The 13,875-nt window shown below is 51.0% G+C and overlaps 1 protein-coding gene across 1 annotated transcript in view; it reads right to left on the bottom strand.

The window, feature by feature from the left end:
• PSKH1 (protein serine kinase H1) overlaps positions 1-13,875 on the bottom strand; it is a 32,045-nt gene that overhangs the window by 4,119 nt on the left and 14,051 nt on the right. The window contains exon 2 of the mRNA XM_004583962.2: positions 11,540-12,566. Coding sequence (XP_004584019.2) covers positions 11,540-12,496 — 957 coding nt within the window. The 5' untranslated portion in view covers positions 12,497-12,566. The remainder of the gene's footprint in view (positions 1-11,539; positions 12,567-13,875) is intronic.

The raw sequence follows: 13,875 nt of genomic DNA on the forward strand, positions 1-13,875 counted from the left end.
AGGCATGTGTAGCCCTGGGCAAGGGTCCTGGAGGTAAGATGCAGGGTGACTGGACTTCAGATGTTGTAACATCTTTTTGGTTCACAGCTCAAGAATGTTCATGCCTTCCTGCAGGCAGCTAAGCACAAGTTGCTACCTGGGGGCAGGCCAACCCAGCCCATGGACACTCATTCATGTAAGAGGAAGCAGCCTGATGCAGCCCTGGTGGGCACAACAAAGCTAGAACAGAACTGGAGGGCTACGGGGATGCCTGGCAGCCCTCTGGCTCTCATACTGCAGTTCAGGCAGGTCCCACAACAAGGCTTGCAGACCTGGGCAGCTCAAAAATAGCTGGGACTGGACTCTATGCCTGTGCTTTAGTCCAGCCTGGAAAGAAGAGGAGTAACCCTCATGACTGTACACAAAACCCTGGTAAAGTTGTACTCAAAGGCTAGGAACCTGAACGTGGATTGGAGGCTTCCCCACTTCCTATCACCAGCCATACCAGTCCTGTGCAGTGTTGAGGGGCCTTGCAACAAATGCGCCCCATGAGCTTAACCATCTCCATCTCCAGAGTGGCACAAGCTCACACCAGGCATCGACCCCTGCTGCTTGTCGAGCGGCCAGCCCGTTAGTGCCAAAGCGAGTCAGATTGATCCTCTCCTCCTGCTCCCCGAGTCCCTCGCCTCACCAATTACTGTGTACATGTGGCTGTGTGCAGAATGCCGATGGACTCATTTGTCTAAGGGCTGGGCCAGCCCTCCCTGTCAGACCCTGCTGTTCCCCATCGGTGAAAATCTGGGAGCGGCTATGCCAGGGAACTCCTCCAACTCACAGTGACTCAGAGGGTCCTGAGCTGAGAGCAGAACGTGGTAGTGGTCCACAGCCTCACTCTATGCCTTCAGGAACTGGCAGAGGGAGATGAGGCAGCTGGACACAGGGAGGTGAGCCTCGCCTAGTCCACTGATGGTGATGCCAGGTCACACATGAATCTGCAGAATGGCAGTTCTTAGAATCCTAGAACACCAACAGGGCTCAGAAAAGACAAACCTTCCATGTGTACCCACAATCTCACTCCAAACCCAAGCCCAGTTTAGCACCTCTCAAGAAACACTATCTGTGCAGCCCAACCCAACCCAACTCAACCCTTGGATCCCGGGGCCTCGTGAATATGTGTCAGCCTATGAGCAAGCTGGGCATAAGAAAAATGGCCATCATTCATGCCAGTTTGTATAACTCCAAGTGAAGCACAGAACTCTCACCTCATCTACTCTACTTGGAACACATGTGGGCTTCAGGTGGATGACAGGGATAGTTTCAGGATAGCTTCAGGTACTATCCCGCATCCTGCCTGCTTCTAGGCTGACATGAACACAGAGCATGGAGAGAAATATTTAAAAATGGACTGGCTTTGCCTAATGATCAGGTCTCTGTGCTCTGGGACCAGAGGATAGCATCGATGCCAGCCTGTACCCTCCTTGCCACAGGAGAGGAAGCTGTGAAGGGAGGCCAGCACCTTGACTCTGTCTCTGGCCACCAGGCTGGCTGGCTCCCATGTTCTCAGTCCCCATGACCCTTGCAGTTAAGGAACCTATAAAGGGTGCAGAAACAACAGAGAAGCAAACAGGCAGCAGGCAGAGCCCTCTTGCAAGCACTTCTTTATCCGCACCACATTGGGCCAGAAGCCACTGGCAGCAGAACCCAGTCCTCCCTCCAGAGGTAGCAGCACAGAAAAGGAAAAGACTGCCCTCTCCAGCTCAGGCCCTTCTCTGCCCCCACCCCTTTTACTTGCAGCTGACACAGGACCTGGGGAGAACTTCACCCAGGCACAAACAGTGCTCTCACCTTGGGCTCAAGAGCTAAGGGAACAAAAAGAGGAAAGCAAGCTCTGGGTTTAGGGCTTATGGAAGGGAAGAAGCTGCTTATTCTGGCTGCAGATCTTCACGGGCTGCCCTTGACTTCCTGGCAGGCAGGGCTGACCACTCTCAAGGGAAGTTAGGAAAGGGTCCGGAGTCGTCTTTGGGCATCACTTGGGTGGCATTTGTTGAGTATTGAGCAAGTAGCTCAGGTTCTAGTTTTGCCTTCTTGGTGTAGCCTTACAGAAATCACAGTCTCCTCACTTGTAACAAGAGGGGATTGAGGGTGGGGAATTCTAAGTCTCTCACAGTGTCTAAAGCCCTCCACTCTAAGAACATGGCTTCCTGCCTCTGTCCTCACTGAGTTGCCTGTAAGGCATAGACCCCAATGCTCAGCACTCGTGAAGCTGAGTTTGCGAACCCTGTGGGTGCTTCCTCCAACCCTGATGGCTCTGTGAAGGCTTCCTGGCAAAAAGGCAGCCCCACCAGGAAGCTGCCAGGGGCAGGGAGGGAGGATGAGCACCTCTCATGACTCAGTTCTTGCCTCCACTGCCTCCAGCCTATTTTCAGGGCCAGAATCCCCACCCTCCAAAGGCTCCTGTATGTGCCCACGTGGGCCTCAATGAAAGCACAGAAAAGGGCACAGAAGGAATTCTGGGAAACAGAACTTGGGGTTTGTGCTCGGGAGAGCAAATTCAAGAGAGTGACAAGGACAGCACACTTCACCACTGCCCACGAAGATGAGTGAATTGAAAACTCCGGGAGAACTGAATTTGGGGGGTGGGAGACAGGAGGTAGCACTCCTCCTCTGATCTAGACATCTGTCATGCTAGGACCTGGGCTTCCCCACCACACAGGAACTGAATCCCTGGGCCACAACAGTAGGAGGGGAAGGAGCGAGAAGTGGGAAAAAGAGGGATGTGGGAGGAGAAAGAGAAGGAAGAAAAACAAAGATAAAAATAAAATGAAAAAAGGCGTGACAACTTAAAGGTTAGTAAAGCTGCCTTCTAAAAATGAGATGAGTAACAAAATGCAATTCTGTGCCCCCACCTGTCCCTCCTGAGAGCCCACAGGGTTAAAGAGGCTTGGGAGGGCCTTGGGGGAACTGGGAAGCCAACGATGCCCTGACCGCACGGGTAGTCAGCAACCCAGCAAGGTGGGCTCTGCACAAGGTCCTGGAACAACACTCCAGGGTTCAGGCCCAAGAACCGCTGTGAATGATCACTATTATCTCCACTTGAGGGTTTTGCTGAGGCCAAGGGCTTTCCCGCACCCAAACTGCATGGTTTTATTCTGCTTTAACTTCCTCACATGCTAACCTCCAAGGCAGCTCAGAGGCCCAGTGGCTGGCAGCATCTCACCATCCACACTGTCGCCTTGTCTCCAGGTGTCTGTGTCCTGGAACCCAGGCACACAGGTCAGCACGGGATAGCATGATGAGTGAGGAGAGGAAAGTGACAGGCCACTTGGAGCTGAGCTCTGTTTGGGGAGGCATGGGTGCAGGGGCAGACAGACAAACATGTGTGTCAACAGGTAAGAGAAAGGTGACTCTGGAGGTCAGCAGCACAGCTCAGCAGCTCAGAATGTGGGAGAGAAGACAGCCTGCTGGAAGCCAGAGGCACTCAGGGGCCTGTGAGGGCAGCGTCATCAATGTGGAGAGCAGCAAGGGGGTGGGGGAGCTGGCCTACCAGTATCAGCTCTCAGCACAAGCCCCAGGACCCCCTCTGCTGCAAAGGTCTTTGGGTAGGAGAAGCACTGATGAAAGATGGCTCTGACCTTGCGCTGATGAGCTGCAAGGGTGATGAGGGCTAGGCATTCTGGTAGGAATGGCCAGGCACATCAATGGGAGAAAAGAGGAGGATGGCATCTGTTTTTGCCACTGCAGGAGGGCACTGCTCTCTGGGGAGTATGCAGCCAGCAAAGTTGCATAGTCAGGTACCTAGAAGAAAGGACCCTGGGAGTCCAATGTGAACCCAAAGTGGCATATTCCTTTCCACTCAGAACCAGCCCCCTGTGCCCACATGGCAACAACTGTCCTTGCTTTATACCAAGAAGTCCAACCACAATGACCTTGAGGGGCCACGGACCAATTCAATGGTCCACTCCATGTCCCTCCTGGGGAGCAGTCGGGGACCTGGCCTGACTGCTGCTGCACCGCCTGTGAGGGAGGTAAACCAGGTTTTGAACACCTGGGCTCTGGTGAGGCTGGGTCAGCTCTTCCGGGAGAGGGATGAGAGCATCTTCTCTGTGTGATCTTTACATTTTTCAAAGGTTGTTTCTTCTACTTATTTAAAAGAGAGAAACAGATACGGATTTATCTCCCATCCTGTTTCACTTCACAAATGGCCACAACTCTTGGGATCAGGCTAGGCTCAAACCGGCAGCCAGGAACTTCAGCCAGGTATCCCACATGGGTATCAGGGAGCCAACACCTTGGACCATCTCTGCTGCCTTCCCAAGCACATCTGAAGCAAAGTAGACTGGAAATGGTAAGCCAGGGCTCAAGGCATCATTTTGATATGGAATGTGGGCATTCCAAGCAGCAGCTTAACTTGCAGATTACTTTTCCCTCCAGAATCTCCATATTTAAGACAATGTCATCCAGCACTTGACAACCAGTGACGACCAGCACCCACCAGCAGGCAGGCGAGGAAGAAGGGTTCAGAGAAGCCTTACAGCAAAGAACTCTAAACCAACTTTTGTTCTCCTACGTTGGTAGTTATTGGAAGAGACATAGCAAAGCCAACTGACTCTGGGAGCAAGGGACAGCAGGAGGAGAGTAGGGAGCTGAAAGGTCTGTTACGACTGTCATTTACACTGGAGGTGGGCAAAATGAGGCAACCACACAACTAGCACAGAAGCATGTCCCCTGCCTCTGATGCTCTCTCACTGGCAAGGAGGCACTGTCCAGTGTCCCTGTGTTCCTGGTCTGGGCTGTCTTCCCCACAGCTCTGTGGGAAGGTCTCCCCTGCCACATGGCCGTGCCGAGAGACATACAGGGACAGGTGTAGTGGGTGAGGGGCAGGCAGGAAAACATAAGAGTCAGAGCACATGAGCCAGGGAGCCTGCTGATAGCCGATAATCATTACTATGTTACCTAGAGACCACCAAGACCTGCCACAGCCTCTGTACCTCATTTAATTTGTATGGTAAGAATATTAAATAGGGCCTGGTGCAGTAACCTAGTTTTCACCTTGTGAGCACCAGGGTCCCATAAGGGTGCCGGTTCTAATCCCAGTAGCTCTGCTTCCCATCCAGCTCTCTGCTTGTGGCCTGGCAAAGCAGTCAAGGACGGCCCAAAGCCTTGGGACCCTGTACCCACATGGCAGACCTGGAAAGAAGCTCCTGGCTCTTGGCTTTCGATTGGCTCAGCTTTGGCCATTGCAGCCACTTGGCGAGTGAATCAGCAGACAGAAGATCTTCCCCTCTGTCTTTCCTCCTTTCTGTATATCTGGTTTTCAAATAAAAATAAATCTTAAAAAAAATGTTAAATGTGTGGGCCTGGCGCAGTAGCTAGCAGCTAAAGTCCTCACCTTGCACACAGCGGGATCCCGTATGGCTGCCAGTTCTAATCCTGGCAACCCTACTTCCCTTCCAGCACCCTGCTTGTGGCCAGGAAAGCAATCAAAGACAGCCCAACGCCTTGGGACCCTGCACCAGCGTGGGAGACCTGCAACAGGCTCTGGGTTCCTGGCTTTGGATCAGCTTGGCTCCGGCTGTTGCAGCCACTTAGGGAGTAAACCAGCGGATAGAAGATCTTCCTCTCTGTCTCTCTGTATATCTGAATTTCCAATAAAAATAAATAAAATTTTAAAAAGAACTTACTTTAATAAAATAAAAAATAAAAAAGAATGTTTAGTATGTCACTCTAAGGAGCAGGAAAGAAGGCCCGGAGCAATAGCTGCTCCAGTTCCAATCCATTCATGTATGCACCAAGATCCCATATAGCTACTGGTTCGGGTCCTGGTTGCTCCACTTCCCATCCAGCTCCCTGCTTGTGACCTGAGAAAGCAGTAGAGGATGTCAAAAAACCATAGGATCCTGCACCCAAGTTGGAGACTTGGAAGAGGTTCCTGATTCCCAGCTTAGGATCAGCTCAGCTCCGGCTGTAGTAACCACTTGGGAAGTGAACCAGCAGATGAAAGATCTTTCTCTGGGGCCTAGTGTGGTGGCCTAACAGCTAAAGTCCTTGCCTTGAATGCTCCATATGGGTGCCAGTTCTAATCCCAGCAGCCCTGCTTCCCACCCAGCTCCCTGCCTGTGGTCTTGGAAAGCAGTCAAGGATGGCCCAAAGCCTTGGGACCCTGCACCCATGTGGGAGACCCGGAAGCTCCTGGCTGTGGATTGGTGCAGCTCTGGCTGTTGCAGTCACTTGTGGAGTGAAACATCAGATGGAAGATCTTCCTCTCTGTATATCTGAGTTTACAATAAAAATAAATAAATCTTGAAAAAAATAACAGAAAGATCTTTCTTGGCCTCTCCATGTCTTACAAATCTGCCTTTCCAATTAAAAAAAAAAAAAAAAGCGGGAAAAAAGGGCAAGCTGCTTAGTACCTGGCTTGAGTCCTGGCTCTGCTTCTGATCCACCTTCCAGCAAAGTGTATTCAAGGAAGCGGCAAGTTCTGGCACAAGCTCCTGGAGCCCCACCACTCAACCATACATATGAATTGGTTCTGGGTGCCGAATTTTGACCTGGCCCAATCTCAAGTGTTGTGGGCATTTGGGGAATCAATCAGGAGATAGAGATCTCTTTCTCTGCCTTTTAATTAAGATGAAAATACATAATTACTTAAAAACAAAGAAATGGGAACAAGTGAGGTAAAGAGAATGTCAGGGAAGAGCTGAGAATGACACTACGACAAAGTCCAGTTCTGGCACTCACCTTACCTTACCGCAGGGTGATCAGCATCACAAGGTGGCCCAATCCACTGTCCCTCAGGCCCCAAACTCTCCAGCCCCCAGTGCTTGGGGGGCGGGGTCAGTCTGCAGCCCAGTGACTCATCCTAGGAAGCTGTCCCTCCCGGTCCTTATCTCCCTGACAGTGGCAGAGAGGCCCTGTAGATGAGCCCCCACTCTTGCCGGGACTATCCACACTCTCCTCACCAGGCTGTGGGAGAGCCTTTGCCTGGCATGTTCCCCCAGGCTCGCCCACAGCTCTGACACTGCCCGAGCAGAGGAGGGTGACAATGCAGCCTCTTGATGACATCACTCTGTCATCAATCCTCCAAGAGCCTCTTCACATGTCCTGCCTCTAGAAACAGAACTCTCAACAAAAGCAGTGACATCAGGCCAAGGACATCACATTTTGTGTCAGGTGAAGCATAAAATCTCTGCCTGAGAGGATTTGTCAGTCCCCCAGGATGAATCTACAGGCTATGACTCACCTGCTCTATCCTTTAGAAACAGTTCCTCCGGCCTGCCTAGAGCCCTGTGACAGAAAGCTCCCTGAAGGTGGCTTATTTGACCAACATGCTTTCTCCACTCCAGCATCTGTGGCATCAGCTAAATTTCAGATACTCTTAAGTCATCTTCCTAGTATTCCCTCATCTTCCAAGTCACACATGAACATGATGAGCAGTTACACTCCTGGAGCCCTCCAATGCTGCTCCAGCCTGCATCCAGAAGCAGTGCTCCCAGGTAGCTAGGCAGCCCTCTACCTGCTCACCACCAGCAGTCACACTGGATGTCTTCCTAGGGTATCACCAACAACCATGGGTACTTCGTCAATAGCAGCAGGAGAAAGCTCTTCCCAGCTATCACTTACAAAGACTCCAGAGTGCAAGCCAGCAAACTCTCAAACAGCATCCGTGCTGCACCTGCCAGGCTCGGACAGTGCAGGGTATATGGACATCTATACACACAGTCTACAAAGGCCTTACAGCCAGGAGGAGTGGTATCCACAGTCCATGGAAACAGCGACTGGTGGGGGTTATTGTGGGTTGCTCCGACTAGCCTGCAGCTCCCACTGATTTATGTGAGGGCCGAGTGTGTGCTGGGCAGAATCAAGCTGGACTGCAACACCCATTGGTTCCAATGGAAGACAGCGCTAGAAACAGAACTGATCCAGCAATTGCAACCACCAGCTGACTGGGGCAATGGACTGTGCTGGGCCGTGTATTTGCTAGTACATACAAGAATCTGGTCTGGGAACACCTCAGACAAAGTTGCTTTGGGGATCTCCCCAACTGAACTGCCGGACTCAGAACCCTAACCATGAAAAGACAGAGGACAGAACAAGTCAATTAACCACCTCAGCTGTATGTTGGCAGTGAAAAACTCGGCAAATGGATACTCTAAGATGGACTAAGTCAATCAGTAGATTCTTCAATGACCTGATCATGCTTGGAATGGCGAGACTGGCAGCAATTCATAACTGGTCAACTATCAAAATAATTTGAGCAAGACCCTCGGAGCATGCCCCACATCGGGGACCTGGGGTGGGTGGGAGACTGGGTGTGGCTCTCCCTTAAAATCCTCCTTTACCTCAGATACATGAAGGAAACAATATGGAAATAATAGTCTTACCCACTTTCCTGTAGCCCTTGAACCTTTTCACCCTAATTAACCATGTAAAGATTGTCAAAAGATATAACTTAAAAATGGAAAAAAATTAAAATTAAAAAAAGGGGGGGCCTGGCACGGTGGCCTAGCGGCTGAAGTCCTCGTCTTGAACACACCGGGATACCATATGGTCACCGGTTCTAATCCCGGCGGCCCCATTTCCCATCCAGCTCCCTTCTTGTTTCCTGGGAGAGTAGTCGAGGACGGCCCAAGGCTTTGGGCCCTGCATCCGCATGGGAGACTCGGAGGAGCTCCTGGCTCCTGGCTTTGGATCAGCACAGTATCAGCTGTTGCCGTCACTTGGGGAGTGAATTTTCAGGTGGAGCATCTTTCTCTCTGTCTCTCCTTCTTTCTGTATGTCTGGCTTTGCAATAAAAAATAAATAAATCTTTAAACAAACAAATTCCAACAACATGTGAAGGCACAGGTGTACAGATCTATCCTGGGACACTGGAAACAGCTCTCTTACCATCAGTTTATACTTAGAGGGTCACATCAACATTCCCCATCTCAGAAGAAAGTAAATGCCAGGGCATCATTCCAGCATTACTGAGGACTATCATTAAGTGTATGGACCTCATTATCATGTTGCTCTTCTGTCACCATCTGTACATGCTGAACTCTTTTCTCCCATTCCCCTCTATGAACACCTAAACTCACATTTGTCCTAAGGATGCCGAGAATCAAAATCAACCACTTCACTGAAGTAAGTCTAACTGGTCTAAAATGACCTCTTGTGAGACGATTTCTTGTACGTGGCTGAATTTTACATGCATATTGGAGAAATACCCTCTACCTCCCAAAGTTCTATTTTTTACCCCTAAGATTTCTTTATTTTGGACCCACACAGCAGCCTAGTGGCTAAAGTCCTTACCGGGATCCCATATGGCCGCTAGTTCATATCCTGGCGGCCCCCCTTGCCATCCAGTTCCCTGTGTGTGGCCTGGGAGAACAGTCAAAGACAGCCCAAAGGCTTGTGATCTTGCACTCACATGGGAGACCCGGCAGAGGCTCCTGGTTCCTGGCTTTAGATCGGCTCAGCTTTGGCTGTTGTGGCCACTTGGGGAGTGAACCCGTGGACAGATCTTCCTCTGTCTCTTTCTCTCTGTATATCTGACTTTCCAATTTAAATAAATAAATAAATAAATAATTTTAGTGGAAAGGCAGATATAACAGAGGGAAGGAGATAAACGTACAGGTTGCATTTTTCCACAGAATCCAGCATTTACCTAAAATCTGAGCTTGACAGAAGCCCAGCACAAGTTCTCCATGACACCTTGTAGTGAGCACTAGACGATCTACATTCTTTACCCCTGGACCCATAAGCCCATGGCTGAGGCCAACAGACATCACCAGCCCCACTCCCACTCATTCCTGAAATCAGATGTGCTCCCCTGTGCCTATGACCCAGCTGGTCTAAAATGCTCATACCACCTCTGGCCTGGCAACCCCCTGTCTAAGCCAGCCCAATTGCTTGACTTAACCCACAATCACATCTGGAAGCTGCCAGGAGGTAATGCTGCACAAGCCCTCAAACATCAAAGACAAAGTGGCATGAGACAGCTGGATGACTCTGACAGGGAATCTAGTGCTGGGAGCAAGAGGCCAAGAGAAGGCCTGATCCAAACCCAGACACCTGGGCCACAGAAGGGGCTGTTCTCAGGCCCCCCCCCCTTTGGCACAGGTGGCACCAGAAGCATGCACAGCACCCCAGAAATCCCAGGCCTGAGGAGAGCACAGAGGCACATGGCCCATTGCACACCTCCCCCGGTCTTGGCAGCACTCTGGCATCCCACAGAGACCTCTTCCCATCCCACACAGACAGCTGCCACATGTTCTCACAGCCTTTCAAGCACACCACTGTGTCCTGGCAGGCAGTGACTAATGTTTCAAGCAATCAGCTGGTTCTCCCCACCACTCAGCATCCTTCCTAGAGGCCGACCAGCTTTCACTTTACCTGCCCCTTTCTTTGGCTACTAGTAGTGCTGAAGCCCAACAGAGTTTTCACATATCAGGACTATTGACTGATCCACAGATATGGGTTGAATCTGGCCCACAGGTTAGTGCTTATTGGTATACAAGGTGCTGCTTAAATATATGAATTAGATTCCAACTAACAGAAAGAAAAGTAAGGGGGAGAAAAAATAAAGCAGATTATCTCATTTCTCCTTAAAAAATCAGATGATCTGAATACATGGAGTCCTCATTGCTGCCTGACAAAGGTGAGCAGGCAAGCAGCAGCTGTTCCTAAAAGACAGGGCTCCTTTAGTTCAGTTTGCCTGAGACCCCAGAGTAGACAGACGCTGGGGAGGTTGTGCCCCATGTCCTCTTAGGACACTCTGGGCTCACCTGCAGGTGCCAGGCCTGGGAACAGCTTTCTGTGTGCTTCTGCTTCCCTACCTAAGGACCTTTTCCAGCACTGTCATTCAGAAGAACCTGGAAGGCCCAGGGATTTAATGTCCCCAAAGAAAATTTCAAACCAGGAAGCATAGGAGTCAGTGGATTAAAAACAAACACAAGTGAGATTAGCAGTAATTCAGAACTGTTGAACTATCAAAACCTCTTGAGCAGGACCCTCAGAGCATGCCCCACATCGGGGACCCTGGGATGGCTGGGAGGCTAGATGTGGCGTCTCCTCTTATCTCCCTCCTTTAGCCAATATAGGAAGGAAAAAAAGGAGAATGTGAAAATAATGGTCTCATCCACCTTCCTGTAACCCTTAACCCTTATTACCCTAACCAGCTATGTAAAAATCATTAAAAAATGAAAAGAATGAAAAAAAAAAAAAAAAACCAGCTCTTCTCAACTCTTCTATTCCCTTCAGTAGTGTAATTCTGAAGCATTTTCCAAATCCCCAGTAGGACTGAGTTCCAGGGACCTGTGGGAGCAGACCCTAGTGGTTCATTTCCTTTCCTGCCTCATTTTCCTCACTCCCTCACTTTTCGTTACTGGAACTGTATCCCAAAACAACTATCTGCTTCCCATCCTCACCTCAGGACTTGCCTTGAGGGAATTCAAGCGGGCCATTCTATCCATCTTGCTTTGTGGGGTCCAAGAGCATACCCTCTGAAGGAGAGCTGCAGCGTGGGCTTTCCCACCCAGAAGCCTCCCCACACCCCTAAGACAGGGGAGAACAGACTCACCTCCCCCAAGTAACTGTACTTGCCCCTGAGGATCTGCCGATACAGCCGGGTGCGGTTGTCATCCTCAAAGGGCATGGTGCCGCTCAGCAAAATATAAGCAATGACGCCCAGTGCCCACATGTCCACTGAGTTGGTATAGGGCTTGCGGACCAGGACCTCGGGGGCAATGTACTCAGGGGTGCCGCAGGTGGTCTTCATTAGGCAGTCATCGCCCTTCTTGCGGGCACTGGCCAGGCCAAAGTCAGTGATGATGATCTTGGAGTCGGTGCCTGGGTGGTAGTACAGCAGATTCTCAGGCTTGAGGTCTCGGTGGGTAATGCCCAGTGCGTGTAGATAGCGAACGCCATCCAGCACCATCTGCAGCACCCTTGTGGCGTCACGCTCAGTGAAGGAGCCCTTGGCAATGATGCGGTCAAAGAGCTCACCCCCAGTAGCCAACTCCATCACCATGTACACTCGCTCCTGGGTCTCAAATACCTCCACTAGCTGAATAATGTTGGCATGGCGCACTCGGCGTAGCACACGCAGCTCTGACTCACACACCTCCCGGCCCTCCCGGTACTTGGTCTCAATCATCTTGATGGCATATGGCTGCCGGGTTGCCCGGTGCTCCACGCGTACGACCCGGCTGAAGCTACCTCGGCCAATCAGGGCCTTGATGTCATATTTAGCTGTCACACGTGGGTCAAACTTGGCCCGGTACTTAGCAACCCTGGCTCTGCGTGGTGGTTCTGATGGAGGATCTATGTATCCGGGAGTGGGAACCCCAGGGCAGGGGTGTGCATACTGACTGGCTGCTGAGAACCCAGCTTTGAGAGGGCCAACACTGTCCATCTCTGTGATGAAATGCTTGTAGACATCATTCTTAGTGCCACTGAAGGGCTCCACTTTCTTGACCAGATCCAGTTGGACATCCTTGGGCGGCTCAGGAAGGACCTTGCTTGTCCCACAGCCCATCACGGAGGTGCAGGCATCCTCTCCAGCGAGGCTGGCAGGACCTGCTCTGCAGGCAGTGCCCCGTCTATACCTGTGCAGAGAAGAAGGGGCAAGTCAACAGGTTGGACAGATTGCTCAACATGTACCAACCAGCCTCCTTAGAGCCTTCCCTTCAGTCCTCATTATCATATCTGACCTAGACTAAGGACTTGACTCTGGACCAGTGCTGTGGTCTAGCAAATTAAGCTTCCACCTGTCTGGCTATCATCCCCTATGGGTGCAGGTTCAAATCCTGGCTGTTCCACTTCGGAACCAAATCTCTGCTTATGACCTGGGAATGTGGTGGCAGATGGCCTAGTGCTTGGGCCCTTACACCCACATGGGAAACCCAGAAGAAGTTCCTGGCTTTAGAACTGGTCCAGCTCAGCCATTTGGAGTGTGAACCAGAGGATGGAAGATCTCTCTCTCAGCTCTCTCTCTTGCTCTCTCCTGCCTCTGTTAACTCTGTCTTTCAAGTAAAAGCAAGTAATATCATATCGATAAGATAAAAAAGACAGACACAGGACCAAACATTAATATGACTCCCTAAACAGATGGCTTTGGTCTCTGAGTGCTCAGAGTCCAGGCTCCTGAAGGGTCAAGTTGAAGGTGGGATATTCACTCCATGGTCTTCACTCCTCTCTCCCAGGTCTCAGCTTCATACTGTTCAAGCCCTGAGAGGGAAGAAGAGCATGCATCACCCCCTTCTCTATTCCACCTTGGTCCTTTACCCTAACTGAAATCTCATACCTTGTAAATGTCAAAATCATTCCCCTTATTACTCTGACTCATCTTTCCTGAACCGGGGGTGTAGAGTGTTGGAGGCCTGATCCCCAACATCGTGCCTCAACAGAATACAGACAGCAGCTTTTCTGAGGCCTCCCTCAGGATGGCTCTCCCAGCTTTTCAGCCTCCGTGCAGGCGCTGGTCCCTGCCACCCTACCCTACCCCACCCCAAACCATCCAACCCCAACAACAAACAATCGCAAACCACTGCTTGGGTCTCTGTCCTGACCTCATTCTCCTGCATGGCTTTCACTGTTTGGATAACAGACTGTCTTCACCCAGCAGCTCAACACCCTGTCCCAGGGTCTCTCACTTCTGCTCACTACGTTGCTGAAATCCCACAAAAAGCACAGAGCCAGCTGGAAGCCGGGCCTCAACACCCCATCTCCAGAGAGCTGCCCAACAAGCCTGGACTTCATGCAAGGAGCAGAGGAGGCCTCAAGCTGAGGGAAGACACTGGGTCTTCTACATTTAAGGTGCACATTAGGGCACCCTACTCCCATGGAATCCTTGGCCAAGAGCCCTCCGCGTGTGTTTCCCAGATAGAGATGTCGGGACCATTAGCGCCTTTGGGA

Source organism: Ochotona princeps, chromosome 16 (genome assembly GCF_030435755.1).
Source record: "Ochotona princeps isolate mOchPri1 chromosome 16, mOchPri1.hap1, whole genome shotgun sequence".
Taxonomy (NCBI): Eukaryota; Metazoa; Chordata; class Mammalia; order Lagomorpha; family Ochotonidae; genus Ochotona; species Ochotona princeps.